Source organism: Ursus arctos, chromosome X (genome assembly GCF_023065955.2).
Source record: "Ursus arctos isolate Adak ecotype North America chromosome X, UrsArc2.0, whole genome shotgun sequence".
NCBI classification, from domain to species: domain Eukaryota; kingdom Metazoa; phylum Chordata; class Mammalia; order Carnivora; family Ursidae; genus Ursus; species Ursus arctos.
This window is the reverse complement of record NC_079873.1, coordinates 7,252,210-7,268,319: the sequence shown is the minus strand read 5'-3', so window position 1 is coordinate 7,268,319 and position 16,110 is coordinate 7,252,210. Positions and strand designations below refer to the sequence as shown.

Genomic DNA, 16,110 nt, shown 5'->3' with positions numbered 1-16,110 from the left:
CTTAAAGATAGAAATTTATCTCCATCAAAATTTGAAAGCCGTTCTAGACCATAAGTGGTATTTAAAAATTGTTCTCTGTATATTATTGACTACGAGATTAGAATAATAAACCCTGAGCTCCTGATGATGGAATTTATAAATATATAGAACAGATTCTGAGGAGTTAATATGGAAATATCAAATAAAACCTGACAAGGTAAATACAGTATCGCATATCCAAATGGCTTAAATTGTAGCCCATGGAACACTAGACTTAAATTTGTATGCAGATTGGGTTTTATTATGTTTTTGAAGTTCCCCGGGCGGCCTGTCTTGCCAGGGCATTTGGAAATGTTAACTATCATAACCAATGAAAAAAGGCATTAAAAACTAAACCCAGCATAAATCACACGTACTCGCGGTCTGTCGTGAGTGGAACCTGAAGATAGCCTTAAACTCCTGCAAGGTAATTAAAACATCTTAAGTGTTTAGTTACATATAAAGAGTTTATGCTTTTATGCAGGTGGCATGTGTTAATACGGGTGTGTGTTTTCATATTAAGGATTGTGATTAAAGTTTCTTAGAAGAAAATATATGGATTGTGGCACTCGACGTGTTCATATCCTGATCGTGCTGGAGTCGTGGTGTTGGGTGTCAGGGCTACACACAGTTCCTGAATGTCGCTCTGAATATTGTGCACTGAAACAAGCCAGATCTGTGTTTGCCTTGAAAGGTATCCAGACTTAATATTATACTTTAAAGACATTCTGAAGCATTGACTTCGGAATAAGAGCAAACATTCTTTAAGGCCTGGATAAACCCAAAAGGAATTACTGAAATCTCCTGTTTCAGGCATACATTTTAATAGTAGTGCTCAATGACAAGTCATTAATTCCCTGCAACCTGACTCTTAGGTCTAGCTCTCCAAAGGCTAAAATTAGCAGTATTTCTGTCCGCTTACCTTGCCGTTTGATTAGGTATCAGTGTGCCTGGAAGCACAAAGCTCATCTGTTTTACCGTTCTCAGCTGGTGTCCATCTCCCTGCCTACAGGCTCCTATTGAGATTGGTGTGAAGTCTGTTGTCCCACTAGGGATTGTTAAATTGTTAAATTACCAGCTCAAATGAGCCTCACTGAACACTACCTAACGTGAGGAGGGGGAGTATGGCTCCGTGAAAATGCAGTAGCAGTGTATGCGTTAAAAACAAAAATTATAGGAAAAATTAATCATCCTCGCTGCAGAAAAGTGTTCAGGGCAGCCTCATTCTTTAAGCAACACGTGGTTTACAACTTCGCCTTTCCCAGATTTGACTTGTATCCCATCGTTCGCTTAATATTAAGAAACCAAGTCTGCCTTTTAGAGGGACCGTTCTGTATCTTTACTTTTAGAAGGACCCTCTTGAATTATTTGTATTCCTCTACTTTGGTGGTGGTGGTGGTGGCGGTAGGAGGCACGCGTTGAATTCCATCTCAACAAAGACACATCCTTAGCACATCCTTCCCCTTCGAAGAGCCGCACTATGAAAACCACACCTGGGGAAGCGCTCATGAGTTAAGGCGAGGAGCGACCTGACTTCGCTTTTAGATGGAATGTGGAATAGATGTGTCCCTGATAATTGCTAGACTATTTACATAAACCCATGTCTAGTAAAATTTGTTCAACAGTGTAGTATTTGCCTTTCCAGAATCCTTGCGGTCCTGGGGAGTGACACGGCATTCCTTCAGAATGCTTCTCAGTTGTCAAGTCCCTCTTCTTGGGCTCAGACTCATTGCTACCAGTGAGAAAGGCCCCCAAGGGGAGAAGGCAATGTTCTAACAATCTGCGGTAGTTGTTAAATTAATGAACTAGTTAGTTGATTTACTACCTTAGATTTCAGAAGAATTGTCCCGTGAATATTCAGTTTTCCTGCTAATTGGTCCCATAACAAATATTTTAACACTTACAATGGGAAGGGACTGAGCAGTGATGGGTATACAGCAGGTACTCAATACATACTGTGGTTTTGTTATGCACTCTCCTTAGTAGTAGAATTATTTCCTGCTCTGCAGGTGCATTCCAGAGGGAAGAGCATGTGCCCAGGCCCAGGAAGGAGCTTGGCCTACGGGCCAAATCTCAGTCACCACCTGTTTTCGTAAATAATGTTTTATTGGAAGAGAGCCCTGCCCATCCGTTTATGTAGTCTATGGCTGCTTTCTCGCGAAAACAGCCACAGAATTGAGCGGTTGCAACAGAGAGCTTATGGCCAATAAAGACTAAAATATGGACTGCCGGGCCCTTTACAGAAAAAGTTTGCTGACCCCTGTTCTGGACTCCAATGCTGTGCCGTTCAATCACAGAGCCACTAGCTGCATGTGGCCACTGAGTGTTTGAAACGTGACTGGTGTGAATTGAGCTGTGTTGGATGCATAAAACACATACCAGATTCCAAAGACCTAGTAAAAAGAAAGAAAGAATGTAAAATAGCTCATCAGGGTTTTTTTTAAACGTCTTGAGTCATCTCCACATCCAACGTGGGGCTCAAACTCACAACCCCGAGATCAAGAGTCGCGTGCTCCACCGACTGGGCCGGCCAGGCGCTCCAGCTCATTAGTTTTTAAATATTGATCACAGATTGAAATAATATTTTGGATATTCGATTAAGTAAAATATGTTCTTAAAATTAATTTTAGCCGGTTCTTTTTACTTTTTTTTTTAAACATAACTATTAGAAAATTTAAAATGTCATTCACATTTGTGGCTGACATTGTGTTTCCAGTGACTGCTGGTTTAAAGCCTGGAATTTGGAGGATATGTGGCCTCTAGAAAAAGTTAGAAAGAGGGGAGGGGGCGCCTAGGTGGCTCAGTCGGTTAAGCGTCCGACTCTTAGTTTCAGCTCCGGTCATGATTTCAGGTTCCTGGGATTGAGCCCCGCGTCGGGCTCCACGCTCAGTGCAGAATCTGCTTGTCCTTCTCCCTCTTCCTGTGCTCCTCCCCCAGCTGTCTCTCTCTCTCTCTCTCTCTCTCTCTCTGAAATAAATAAATAAAATCTTAAAAAAAATGAAAAGAAAGAGGGGAGGTGGAGGAAGACAAAACACTCTCTCGTATTTGCAAATGTCTTTCAAAAGCAATAAAATCCTTTGTTAATTTGACTATTCCTCATAAAAAGGAATAGGTACAAATAATGGATTAGGATTATTTTCCTAATAAGGTTTAGTCAGGTTCTTCCAGAAGAAGACCTTGGCTCAGAATCCATGTTGGAAGGTGACCCAGGAAGCAGCTGTAAGGGAGAGGGGAAGCGGGACCAAGAAGGGAAGGAAGCAGAAAGAGGGTGCGGACGCAAGCTGCTTGTCGCCACAGGCACCTGGCTCCTCTCCGTGGGGTTCTCTGAAAGACTTTATGGGTCATGACTCCGAGGGGTCCCACCTGGGGGACCATCCACCTACTGCCACCTTTTCATCCACCTACTGCCAGTAGTTGCTGACCGAAGGCTGCTCCTAGAGGCATCAGCCTCCCCTCGCTCTCCCCAGCACCGCAGCCTGCCCTGCCCAGGGCCAGATAAAACCCTGGTAGCCAAAAGAACAGGTGCTTGCAAGCAAAAGCCACCAGCAAGCCCGAGAGTGGGGACTGCCTGAGGCACGGGATTGGGCCCCTCTAGTGCCTGGTACTGACGCCAAACGGAAAGTTTTCTCCTGTAATTCATGATTTCACCAAACATTTGTATAGTTCCTGGTGTATGTGTTCGTTTCCTCCCCTGAGCTTAACAACAGTGCAGATAGGGAGATATCCGTACCCACACCTCATGGATGGGGAAGCTGGGCCCAAGTGGCGTCCATCCAGGAGAATTGAGCTGGGATGGTAGCCCCAGTCTCCTTACTCCCTGCATGTGTGGTCACTCCGTGGATCTCTACAAAGCTCAGTTCTGTAAGGAGATGTAAATGTATTAACGTTTTCGAGGTGAGAACAGGAAACGAAAACTATTTCTTGGTACTTTGTAGAATTCCTTAGATATCCGTAGGGAAGTAGATACTTCTATACGCTTAGTCCCAAGACTCTTATGCCAAAAAATATTATCTCTCTTTTGCACAAAGCACAGTCAAAATTAGGAGGTTATAGTACCTGCTGACCGCCACACAGGATGTGAGCGATACAGTTAAATTCTCAAAAACTCCACAGAAGTCCCTGTAGTGGGAGCTGATGGATGCATGGTTCACTGAGGACTGGATTTTGTTACCTCCCCATTACCCGGGCTCTCTTCAAGTGTTGTCAGTCCCTTCGGTACTTCTTGGAAACAAGTCTCTCTCCCAGCTTCATTTCCCTTTATTATGCTTGTAAGTGACTCGGTAATTCTTTGTGGATTTCAGTAACACTTGTACTATTTAAATTTGAATAACCCCAAAGGATCTAGATAGGTCAATGTGTTTAAACCACAGGCTTTAGTCTACATATTAGTTGATTAAAACCAGATTTTTATACATGATGCATACTTAATAAAAGGAGGGGAAGCAAGCAGATGTTTGTAAAATCTAAATGTGTTAGATTATATTTATTTGGCTCTCTTTTGCTGACTAGCTTTAGAAAAATCATACCTATGATCACTGAAGTGTAAACAGCTAGATGATGTATTTCCCTAGAAATTTCCTGCTCGGAAGGGTCAGCCAAAAAGACAAGGAGAAAGATTCCCTGAGATTAACATACCAAAAGAAGTTGACAAATACACCATAAAGTAGTCACATTTAGATCAAGGACACTGAATAATGGAATGTCTCAAAATTACTGGCTAGTCTGACCATAAAGTGATTAGTGGTTGTGATTCATTTCATCCAAACAGAAAAACGTTTGGCTGTTGTCTGCATTGTTGTTGTTGTTAAGAGCTTTGAAAGCAAGGTTTTCTTTGATGCAACCATGAGATCGTTAACCTGCACCTTAATCACTCTGTCTGGTTCCTTCTCTGACTTTCTGTTAAGGTATCCCATCCTTTAAGTGGGAAATAGTCATTTTTCTCCTTTAAGATATTTGTATTTGAGATGCTTTGAGTGTTTCAAAGCCAAAATTGAAGCACTCTTGTTGGTCTTCCAGCCCCGATGAAATATGTACAAAACCTCCCTCTGAATTCTGAACACATGAGAACTACAGATAAAATATTTTCAAATGGATTTTGAAGAATAATAACCAAGTTTAAACATGAGTGGAAATTCTCCAAGGACCGGAAATGAAAGGAGATGCAGAATGGTGGGGGGAGGCTGAAGCTGGGCTACTCAGGAGAAGTGGAGATGAGACGGGGTGGTGGAGACCCAAGGGGGAACACGGTGGAGAGTGTCCCACACGGGGCAGGAGCCTCAGACTGTCCCATATGCCCGGAGGCCGGTGCTCCCCATGGACATACTGGACTCAAAGGGTACCACCCACCTTTTCTGGAATTGGAGCCAGACAGAATTCTCAAGGACAGAACGTCTCAGGGATGCACTGAGTCAAACCTGGATCTGTGCCTCTCTAACACGCGGGTGTCCTGTAGCAGTGCCCTTTCTAGGGAAACGACTTCACGCCCTAACATCAGAGTGGGCAGCTTGCTTGGCTGGGCTGTGCCAATCCCCAGATCACAGCCCAGGGAACAAAGTTCACATCAGATGAGCTGTCGGACCAAAATTATAAGATACAAGATAAAATCAGACTCTTGGGAAACATTGCACAAACACAGGAAAATAGGGAATTGCATTTTTCAAGTAAGCTTAAGAATAAATCAATGTGTTTAGTTCTCTTGAAATTATGAAGGAGGGAACTGCATCCTGGGAACAAGAAGAGAAAGTAATTCAAGAAGAGGGAGATGTGATAAAGAATCCACTGGAAATGAAAAATGTGGTCTTTGAAATGAAAAAATTAGGCAATAGGATAAAGACCAGATTAATAAGCAGAACTTGTTTAAGAATGACCAGAGTGATTTCTGTTTCTGATGTATGCATTTTAAGCATTAAATAAAAGTGACTCTTTTCCTGAATATACCTTTCTAAATCTAACATTTTGCAAAGTAGAAAGAGTAAATGCTTTCAGAAATTAATCTCACGGCATAGTGAACTATTATCACCTTTATGAAATTATTGATTTTCAAAATGCCCCCCATACTCTTTTCAAATCCTTTTTCGAAGATAGCATTACAAATCCTCGATCTATTTTCTTTTCCATGAAATTTCCTTCCTTTCCATCTTTTCACTGTATTTGTGGAATTGTCTAACCATTAAAACACAGAGTCACCCTAATCCTTTGCCCCAATCTTGGTCCATGACATCGTTCTGTCCCCCGCCCGTGGCCACCTCTACCTCCATCCCATCTTCCCAAGAAATTCCCATTCTTGTTCACCAAAAACTCCATGCCCATCCTTCCAGCCTCAGTGGACAGAATGTGTCCTCCAGGAACCCTTCCCCGGGCAGCCCTGACTTTGCCCCTTGACTCGTTCACAGCACCTGTCCCGCAGGGGCATGGCCGTCTCCTTGTAGACAGGGAGTAGGAGTTTTTCTTTGTGTTTCCCCGGTATCTTTTGGAGTGTGACATTTAGTAGAAGCTTAATAAATACTTGTGTGAATGGATAAATGAATGAATGGCATAAATGAAGAGCATACAGGGGGCGCCTGGGTGGCGCAGTTGTTAAGCATCTGCCTTCGGCTCAGGGCATGATCCCGGCATTCTGGGATCGAGCCGCGCATCGGGCTCTTCTGCTGTGAGCCTGCTTCTTCCTCTCCCACTCCTCCTGCTTGTGTTCCCTCTCTTGCTGGCTGTCTCTCTGTCAAATAAATAAATAAAATCTTAAAAAAAAATGAAGAGCATACAGAATACAAAGCGGGTTATTGTGGTTGAAAATTAGATTTAATAGTCATTGCAGGGAACTTTAAATTTGATGTTCCAAACAAATAGGGAATAAGTCTAGATTTATAAGGAGGATAGTGATGTGGAAAATGTGGCATTCAAGGAAATTTAATCTGGCATTGATAGGTTGATAGACAAAGAATAGAAGCATGTACAATAAAATGTACTATGAGTGAGTAAATGTGTATGATGAGGACTTCTTATACCTTATAAATGCCTGTAAGTAGCCATAATGTCAGCAATAGCCGGATTAACTCGAACCTTCCTCTGAGGGACTGACCTCAGCCTGCCCGTAAGATGGTAAATCCTAAAATTCCAATAAGAGTTGATTTGCTGTGGGAATATACTCCTTATATTATTGCCATTTCTGATTCAGGTAAAGAACTAGAAATCCAATTACCTCCTTTCTCCGTAGTTCACGACCTATAGCTAATTATTTAGGTAAATGTGCCCGGGTTTGTACAAGGAGGAAAGAAAGAATGAAATTTGAAACTTTTTTAAAGGTTCTTTTAAATGCAGCTCCTCAAAGTCAAGTTTAAATCTATAAATGCGGGGCGCCTGGGTGGCTCAGTCAGTTAAGCATCTGCCTTCGGCTCAAGTCCTGATTCCAGGGTTCTGGGATCGAGGCCTGCGTCGGGCTCCCTGCTCAGCAGTGAGTCTGTTTCTCCCTCTTCATTTGCCCCTCTGCCTGCTTGGACGCTCTCTTTCTCTCTCTCTCTCAAATAAATAAGTAAAATCTTTAAAAAAAATCTATAAATGCTTAAAGCTGCATAGATTTCATTGAGGTTTCTGCAAAAGAGATCAGATTTTCCTGAGTATGAGTAATTTTGTTATTAAAGGTATATAATACTTCAGGATACAGCATAATATTTTCAGGATGCAGAATAATATTTGTCTTCTCTTTTTGAACAGCAAAACCTAGAGAGTAACCTCACCAGCCTTATCAAGAGGAACACGGAGCTGGAGACCCTTCTGGCTAAACTCATCCAAACCTGTCAGCATGTGGAGGTGAGTGTCTCTGCATGCTGTGTTTCATATGAAAACTGCCAGCCCACGGTTTTATACCCTCCTCACCTTTACATTTGTAAGATGGAGATCTTTTTAAAATTAGATCTTTTGCAGAGGCCAAATATGGACAGAATTGGAAAGAACTCGACTCTCGGAGACTCTCCCCCATGCACTGCTTTGTCGCACCCCCACTGCCGCCATGACAGCTCTCCCTACTTGGCATTCCTAATATTGTAGATTTCCGTCGCCTTTACAAAGAGCATCCACAAAAGCACTATATAAAAGCTGTTGTATTAGTTTCCAGGGGCTACTGTAACAAATCACCATGAACTCGGATGGCATAAGATGGTAGAAATGTATCCTCTCATAGTTCTGGAGGTCAGAAGTTTGAAATCAATCCTTGCTCCGTCTGAAGGCTCTAGGAGAGGACAGTTTCATGCCTCTCCCCACCTTCTAGTAGTTCCAGGCAGTTCTTGGTGTTCCTTGGCTTCTAGCTGCAGCACTCTCACCTCTGCTTCTGTGGTCCCATGGCCGTCTCCCTGTGTGTCTCCGTGTCTTGCAGGCACACCAGTCATTGGATTGGGGCCATCTGAACCCTGGGGTGAATTCACTTTAACTCAATTATATATGCAAAGACCCTGTTTCCAAACCAGGTCATATTTGCAGATACTGGGAGAGAGGACTTGGACATAACCTTAGGGGGGCACAATTCAACGCACTGCAGATGTACGTTACGTGCATCTTCGTTGTCAGATACGTTTCCATGAAATCGACCACCTGTTGGCATTAAGTCAAGAGTACGTAGGCAGCAGTGACACCAAGGACAAATTGCAGAAGCCAGATCTTTCTAACCCTCTGCTTAGAATGGATTCGCTTTTGGGGTGCTTGGGTGGCACATTCGGTTGAATATCTGACTCTTGATTTCGGCTCAGGTCGTGATCTCAGGCTGGTGGGATCAAGCCCTGCATCGGGCTCTGCACTCAGCTTCTCCTTCTCCCTCTGCCCCTTCCCAACTCGTGCGCGTGCGCACTCTCTCTCTCTCCCTCTCAAATAAATAAATAAATAAATAAAATCTTTAAAAAAAAAAAGAATGGATTTGCTTTTGGCAAGGGTCTCTCTAGGGACCATTTTGAGCCTTGTTGATTAAACAACATGGTAAATAACAGTGAGCAAGCATAATGTTTTCATTATTGTAGGGCACAGTGAATGTGTGTTATAGGAATAAATGGATGAACAAAATGGAATGATCCCTGTGCTATATTTTATTTTTATGATGTGATGGCATCTGATGTTTAGGACAATAAGAAAGAATAATTTCTCTTCAGTAAAAAAAAAAATTACCTGTGTTTTATGGGGAAATCTTACAAAGGCTTTATGGATTGGGTGATTATTTCATTCAATTTCAGCTAGTTACTTCTTAAAGCATTTAGTGTCTGGTTTCTATTATGGCCCGTAGTAATTTCAGAACAACTGTCTTGCTCCCAATGCAGTATTAGTATGGCTTGAATTTACAAAATGCTATTCGTTTTAACATGGAAAATTACTTTCTATAATGTTCAGTAATTTCAAATGATAGATAGAAATTCACCAGCAGATTTGATTTTTATTCCAAAAGATTAGATATTTAGTTGTGATAGAGGCTTTTTAAATAAAGCTATTACTGAATCGATTGTACATGCCGTTGGAAGTTATTTACAAGGAGTAAAGGGTACGCATTCCTTTCACTTTGTTCCTATATAAAGCCTTAGGAATGGAAAGGAATCCTTGTCGGTGAATAAATTTGGTATTTGCGAAATTTATTCTAGATAAAAAATAAAATTAATTACGAGTAGAAAAACGATACTGGAAGTACCTATTTTTTTTTTTGCTATTTTATGATGTGTCCCTTATTCATAATTATTCATATTCTCAGAGTGTAATTTTTCAAAAAATTGAGCATCCGGTTCTCGTACAGTAATCCAGTGAGTCTGTTGAAGATTTATCTAAGACATTGATGAAGGAGCCCCCAAGGCGGTAAAGCTGGCCAAAAGGAGCAGAGCAGAAGCCGATGTCCGCACACCTCGGGCGCAGGGGGCCGCACGGGGAGAAGGGCGCTAGGGTCAGGTAGCTGAGTTAGATGCAAAACTGCTTCGTGACCCAAAGGGCAGGAAAGTCATGACGTTTGGGCAAAATGAGTTGTATAGCATCAGTTTTCTCTAAGTTAATGTTTAACTTTGCAGAGACTAAGGCTGGATCAGGAGTAAATAGAAAGCTGAACTCTGGGACCTGCCAGCCTGCAGAGTTACACGACCCTTCCTTAGGCTGCCGTGTGGGTTATGCACTAGTACGACCTAATACGACCCCGAAAGGACTCACAGTCTTCTTTTTGCCTTGTTTTCCGGTTTTGGATAGTTTAGTTTAACGTGACTTTCTGCTCTTCTGTCCTGATGCCCGTTGATCCATGAGTTGTGTTCACCGCACAGAAATTTCTAGGCAAGGGCGTCCATTTTAGCCTCTGGCCAGTCACTTCGGTTCGTTCCGGTGTGACCTAGCTTGTTCACTCCGCTCACGTGTAGGGAGCGTCGGCTGTGTGTGCACCGCCCTGTACTAGGCGCCAGGGGACCGGCCCATAGGGAGCTTACCATCCTGCCCAAGACCAAAGAATAACCTCGGCACAAAATAGAAAACTAATGCCTGTAAGAGAGGGATGGACTCAGTACTTGGAATTTCCAAGAAGCAAGACATTTCTTCCAGCTGGGAGCTGGGGGAGGCAGCGCCCCATCTGAGCCCGCCTTCCAGGGGTCGGTGACACTTGGGCATATGGAGGGACAGGACAGGCAGTACTTGCAGGGCAGACCAAGGCATGGACATAGAAAAATAAAGAGGGTGTGTACACAAAGCAAGTAGTTCGTTCTGTGGAAACAGAAGGTGTGTGAGGGGTATCAGACGGAACCGGCTTTTACGAGATGAGAGCGAGGTGGGCTTTAATAATCGCATCATTCTCTAAACTTTATTTGGTCCTGAAAGTTTAGTGAGGGTTCGAGGAGCACAAAGACCTGGGGAACTTTCGCAGTTACAACCGGCATCCCTATTCTCTTCAGTAAAGGATATCCTATTTTTGGCTAATGGAAAACTACTACGGATATCTTAGCGCAAAATGCACTGAGCGCGCGTCCCGGGGAGAACCTCACAGCACGCTAGTAAACTCCAAAAAGCTAGTGGAATTCGTTAGGCACTTTTAAATCAGGGCAGTGGACAAGAATTTCCTGGTTCACATCCGAGGTTCCGAGACTGTATTTCTTCCTTTTCCTCTTCCTGAAGGTGTCCTTGTATTCGGGGCTGAGCATTCCAAGGGAAAATAATCCCCATGCCAGCTGGAGCGAAAAACTCCAAGCACAGAGGCGACTCTCAATTGTTGTAAATCAAATCAATGAATTCCCACCAAATCCTGAGGAAATGCCACATCCTTATAAGTCCACACCTCCTTCCTGGGATTCACTTCTGCTTTTCTTGAGAATGAAAAGAGTTTGAAGGTCTCCCCCCATCCCCATTGTTTTCGTAACTTGTTTTTACAGCGAGGGTAAGCAAATGAAATGGCTTTTTGATAGTAAGTACCAGATCTTTTTCAAGCTAGTGGACGGAGGGAATGACGGCCAAGGCAGTTCAGGACTCAGGAGGGGCAGGCATTGAAAGAGCTGTATCAGGTAGACTCCCAAGAAATGTGTGTGGAATGTGGTGGCTGGGATTCTAGAAACGAGTGGGTTTTTGGCCACTGGGTTTTGTTATCTTCAGGAGAGAAGGACAGTAGAGAACCCCCTCGGGATGAATTTAGCATTAGTTATCTATGCGGTGTGGGACAAGCCTCTGAGAAGTGATCAAAGTTTGGGTCAGCCACCGAACTTACCAGTTCCGGGTCAAATATGGGCTGTTTCTCTTCATCACATCCTCCTCCTCCCTGTTTTATTTTAAAAATCAGAGGGCCTAGTTTGTTGGCTAAGCAAATACTGGTCTGTATCAAATTCTCCATACATTCTGAGAATCAAGTTCTTTCATGGGGCCTTCAACACCTGGACACAAAGGAGATGTTCATTTGGGGAATTACAGGTGACCAGTGACTAAATACACAGAGAGATGGTAAAGAAAAACCGGCGAAGGGTGACTAATTAATTGCCAGAGCAGCTAGGAGAAAATAAAGGCTCATCTGACCTCACCACCCTTGCCCAAGCTCATCTGAGAAGGGTATTCACCAAGCCAGCATCCCGCCTAAGTCCTGGCATTAGCCTCTTTGGCTTATCTTGCCTTGTTTGTAATTACTTTTCATTTTATTTTAAAGATTTTGTTTATTTATTTGGGAGAGAGAGAGCAAGCACGAGTGGGGGGGGGCAGAAGGAGAGGGAGAAGTAGACTCCCCACTGAGCAGGGATCCCAGAACCCTGGGATCACGACCTGAGCTGAAGGCAGACGCCTAACAGACTGAGCCACCCAAGTGCCCTATAATGACTTAAAAAAAAAAAATCCTTTTGCCATTGTTTTTCTCACTAAGTTGTTAAATTATCTTTTTCTCTGATTTTAGTGGAAACTTTGCTCTCTTGCTGGCTTTCTCTGCGTTCTTCCGCTGCTAGGTGACACGTGAAGTGGCAAGCTTCTTGGGGGTGAACTAAGTGCCATTTAATTCAATTTTTGCTCAGATATTGGGCTCCATAAATTGAGAGGGAGGAGGGTGATATGTTACAGTAGCTTGTAAGAAATGGTAAAAAAAAAAAATTGATTTGGGAAAACAGATAGGGGTCCATAAAAGACTTTTGCAGTCATTCACCGCATCCTAAAAGCATTCAATTGTAAGCTTTGAAATAAGGGGGCGGGGGGGGAACCACTGGGTTAAAAAGAAAGATGAAGTTTTAAGTTCATATTATTTTATTATGCAGTTTACACCAAAGTGTTCTTTCTCTCTTTATGGAAAACCTTGGCAATTGCTTCATCGACAGCCATTGGATAAAGACCAGCGTCTGAACAGCGAGTGCGCTGTTTGTGTCTTGTGGACAGGTGTCTGATCTTGGATGACGTATGTTGTGCTGGGGGCCAACTCGAATGTTCAAAGTCATAATCTATTGTCACCTGCAGATAAGGGTTCGATTCCCACCCCATCTGAGCCCTTGGGAGAATGCTCTCAAGGTATGATTAGAGTCAGATTCCAGCCTCATTGAAATATGCCAGGCAACCCACAGTCATCCATGGGGTCTCCATGTAGACGGCTCTGGAATGATGATAATGTGATAGTACAAATATGGTGGCATTCAAAAACTGGATTCTGAGCCACTGTGGTAAAGGCTGCTCTCCTAAGTTCAAGTCTTACGATTCCAGGACAGACGAGAACTCTTGGGCTGCACTGAACTCCATTCTCTCCGGAGAAGATTGACTACTGCGTGTGTATAATGGCTCTGTATCCAGTTTACTCCACCAAGTTTGCTAAAATTGACGCTGATGAAACAAACTTAACTTTTCTCCGGGGAGAGTAAATGTAATTGTTTATTAAAGTGGTATATGACACATACTTGAATGTCTTCCCCTAGATTCAATGCTCCTGCCTTAAAAAAAACATGATTCAGAAGCATTGGATCCTGTTACCTTCCTAGGTATATTCATGAGGAATAGTGAGAAGAGATCAGTAGAAAGTGTTCCAGTCTTCTCTTATTTTGGAATAAGAGATGAGTCTTCGGAATGAATGACTATAAGGCTTGGTCAGTTTGCTATTACTCTCAGAATAACATTCCCAAGTTTCAGCTTTGAAAGAGTTTTAAAACCTTGATCCAAACCTCTCCTCATCTGCTATTCTTTCCAGTTTGGATGGGGTGAACTGTTGCGTCATATTCAGAATCCCCCCGGGTGGCTTCGAGTGGGGTGTGAGCCCATGTCCGCCCCCCTGAAGATCATTCCTTGGACATATTTGAATTTAGTAATGCAGATCTCCAAGGCTAATACGTAAATGTGAAATAATTGGCCTTAGTTGGGGGCCCAGTGGATGAGCAGTGGGAAAAAGAGAGAAGGCATGTATCTTAATGTGGTTTCTCCCCGTAATAGAGGGATTCTTCATCATGTCTCCCCTACACTATTCCACACACAGCCTCCTTGCCTTGAAATATTTAGACGCTTGACTAGAGCAGTAGGGATGCTTCTGGCATGATAGAAAGAATAGTAAGAATGGGTAATGACAGATGTAAACAAATGCCCATTGTAGTTAGCACACGGGATAGCGGGAAGTTGGACGGATCCAGCTGAGAGAGTCAGAGGTGCGAGGGGAACCATCCCAGATGTGAAGGTGACCGTCAGGTAGAAGATTGAGTGTCATTATTGCGCCCGCGCACGCCGTTCAGAGATGAGCCTGATGCAACCAGCAGTCCATCATTTTGTGAACTAGACTCTTTTGTTTCTGGGTCTTAATATCTAGTTTAAATTATTTTTTCAACAAATGAATGTAAAATTGCTTTTTATGGTAATCAAACTGAAATTATCTCTGTATATAAGATAATTACAGAGTGTGAGGGAAACGGGACACATCATCTACCTTCATTTGATTCATTTCTATTTTTAATTGCTAAATGTTACAGGGAAAACTGAAGAGCTCTGTTCTAATTTTGAAATTCTCCAGCAAAGTAATTGAGTCATGCATATAAAGTGTTCGTTAACAAGAGCACAATTGTAGCATTGATTATTTTTGTTTGAAACAGAAATTTGAAATTTTAAATTCAGCTATTTAAAAAGCCTAAGGCTACCACTGAATGTAAAAAGCTTTCAGTGAGGAGCGACACAAATAAAGATTTTTACAACCAAGTGAGGTAACTTCCCAGCCTGGGAATTTATGATAGAGCCTTTACTATGCTTTTAAAAGTATTTTCACTAGATAGAACATCAGGTTTATATATATGAGGTGATGAAAACCATCCTAGTAGCCTAATTCTCTGACCAGGCAAGCTCGGTTTGGGGCTGTGATAAGTCCAAGAAAGCCTTCCATCTGTTTACATCGGTTGGAAAGATGGCGCCTTGTTGGTCCTTGCACATGTTAGGAGGTGATTACTGAATCAAGTCTTACAGGTCCACAGCAACGTGTGCCTGTGGTGTGGGGAAGGGAAAAGTGGCAGGACTTATGCAGATGTATCCAAAAACAAAACCGACCACTTAGCCAGCTCCTACCATCACTTTCTGATTTAATTATCCCAATGGTGTTCTGAGGTAAATGTCATTCAGATGACCATGGTAGTGTGACTTGTAGGCAGACATAATAAGAATCAGCCAGTAAAAAAAAGGGGGGGGGGGATTGAGTCAAATCAAATAATAGGGCAACCGGAAGTGGTTACTGAACGTCAGCTACCCAAACCAGGTGATAGAGTTGAAAGAGATGATTAAAAGCTTAGATTCCTAGGGGAGTTCTCATGGCGAGAAACGATCCCATCTGCTGGGGCATTGGAAATCCTGTCCAACTCGCCATAACAAGGGCCCCAGTGAGTATCCCTCTGTGGTGCCAGTGGAACCAGTGGGCCTCCAGGTCTGGTGAGATTATTCTCAAATCTTTAACCATGAATCCCTGACCTGGTAACCTCAACTTCTTTGAGATGATCAGGAAAGAAAGTTCTTTTTTTCCTCCTCCCCAGGAAGTTTGAGAAGTCTGTGGAAAGATGAAGACCTAAACCATATCTATAGAATCAATATCTTGTATTACAATTTGGAACTAAAACATATGTTTGTATTTTAAGGGTTTGTAGCATTTAAGAGAAAATGGCATATTACAGAAATTTGACAGGTTAGCTTTGAGATTCCAATCTGAAACACGTGATTTATTTTAGACCTGTGATTTTTAAGTTAAAAAGTGTAAAGTAGTTTGTTTCAAACCAATGTTGGAATGTTAAGGACAACTTGAGTTTCACTACATTTGTACATTTCGTTTATTAGATTTCTAAGAGCTACTTAAGGATGTGAGAAGGTTTACCTTGTTAGGGTTTTAATTTTACCCTGTTAGGCATTTAAAGTGCTTATAAAGTAAGTTGAATATGTTACATTTATAAACGCAATTTAAAATGTTACGGGAATTTGGCGATAAAATTCAGAACAGTGGTTACCCATGGGAGTGAGAATAGACTGGAAGAGGGGCTCCCGGGGTGATGGAGTTATTTTTATATCTTGATTAAGCTATTGCTTATGTTGCTTATCAAAATCCCCTGACTTGTACCTTAAGATTTATGCATTTTCCTGTAGGTTAATTTACCTCAATTAAAAAAAATGTGTGCAGGAATTTAACCAACTAATTTATATATGGCA

The 16,110-nt window shown here is 42.4% G+C and overlaps 1 protein-coding gene across 7 annotated transcripts in view; it reads left to right on the top strand.

Moving 5' to 3' along the window:
* MID1 (midline 1) overlaps positions 1–16,110 on the top strand; it is a 569,906-nt gene that overhangs the window by 495,903 nt on the left and 57,893 nt on the right. For all 7 annotated transcript variants that reach the window (XM_044391873.3, XM_048213242.2, XM_048213241.2 and 4 more), the window contains one exon: positions 7,726–7,821. In XM_044391873.3, the coding sequence (XP_044247808.1) occupies positions 7,726–7,821 (96 nt within the window). The remainder of the gene's footprint in view (positions 1–7,725; positions 7,822–16,110) is intronic.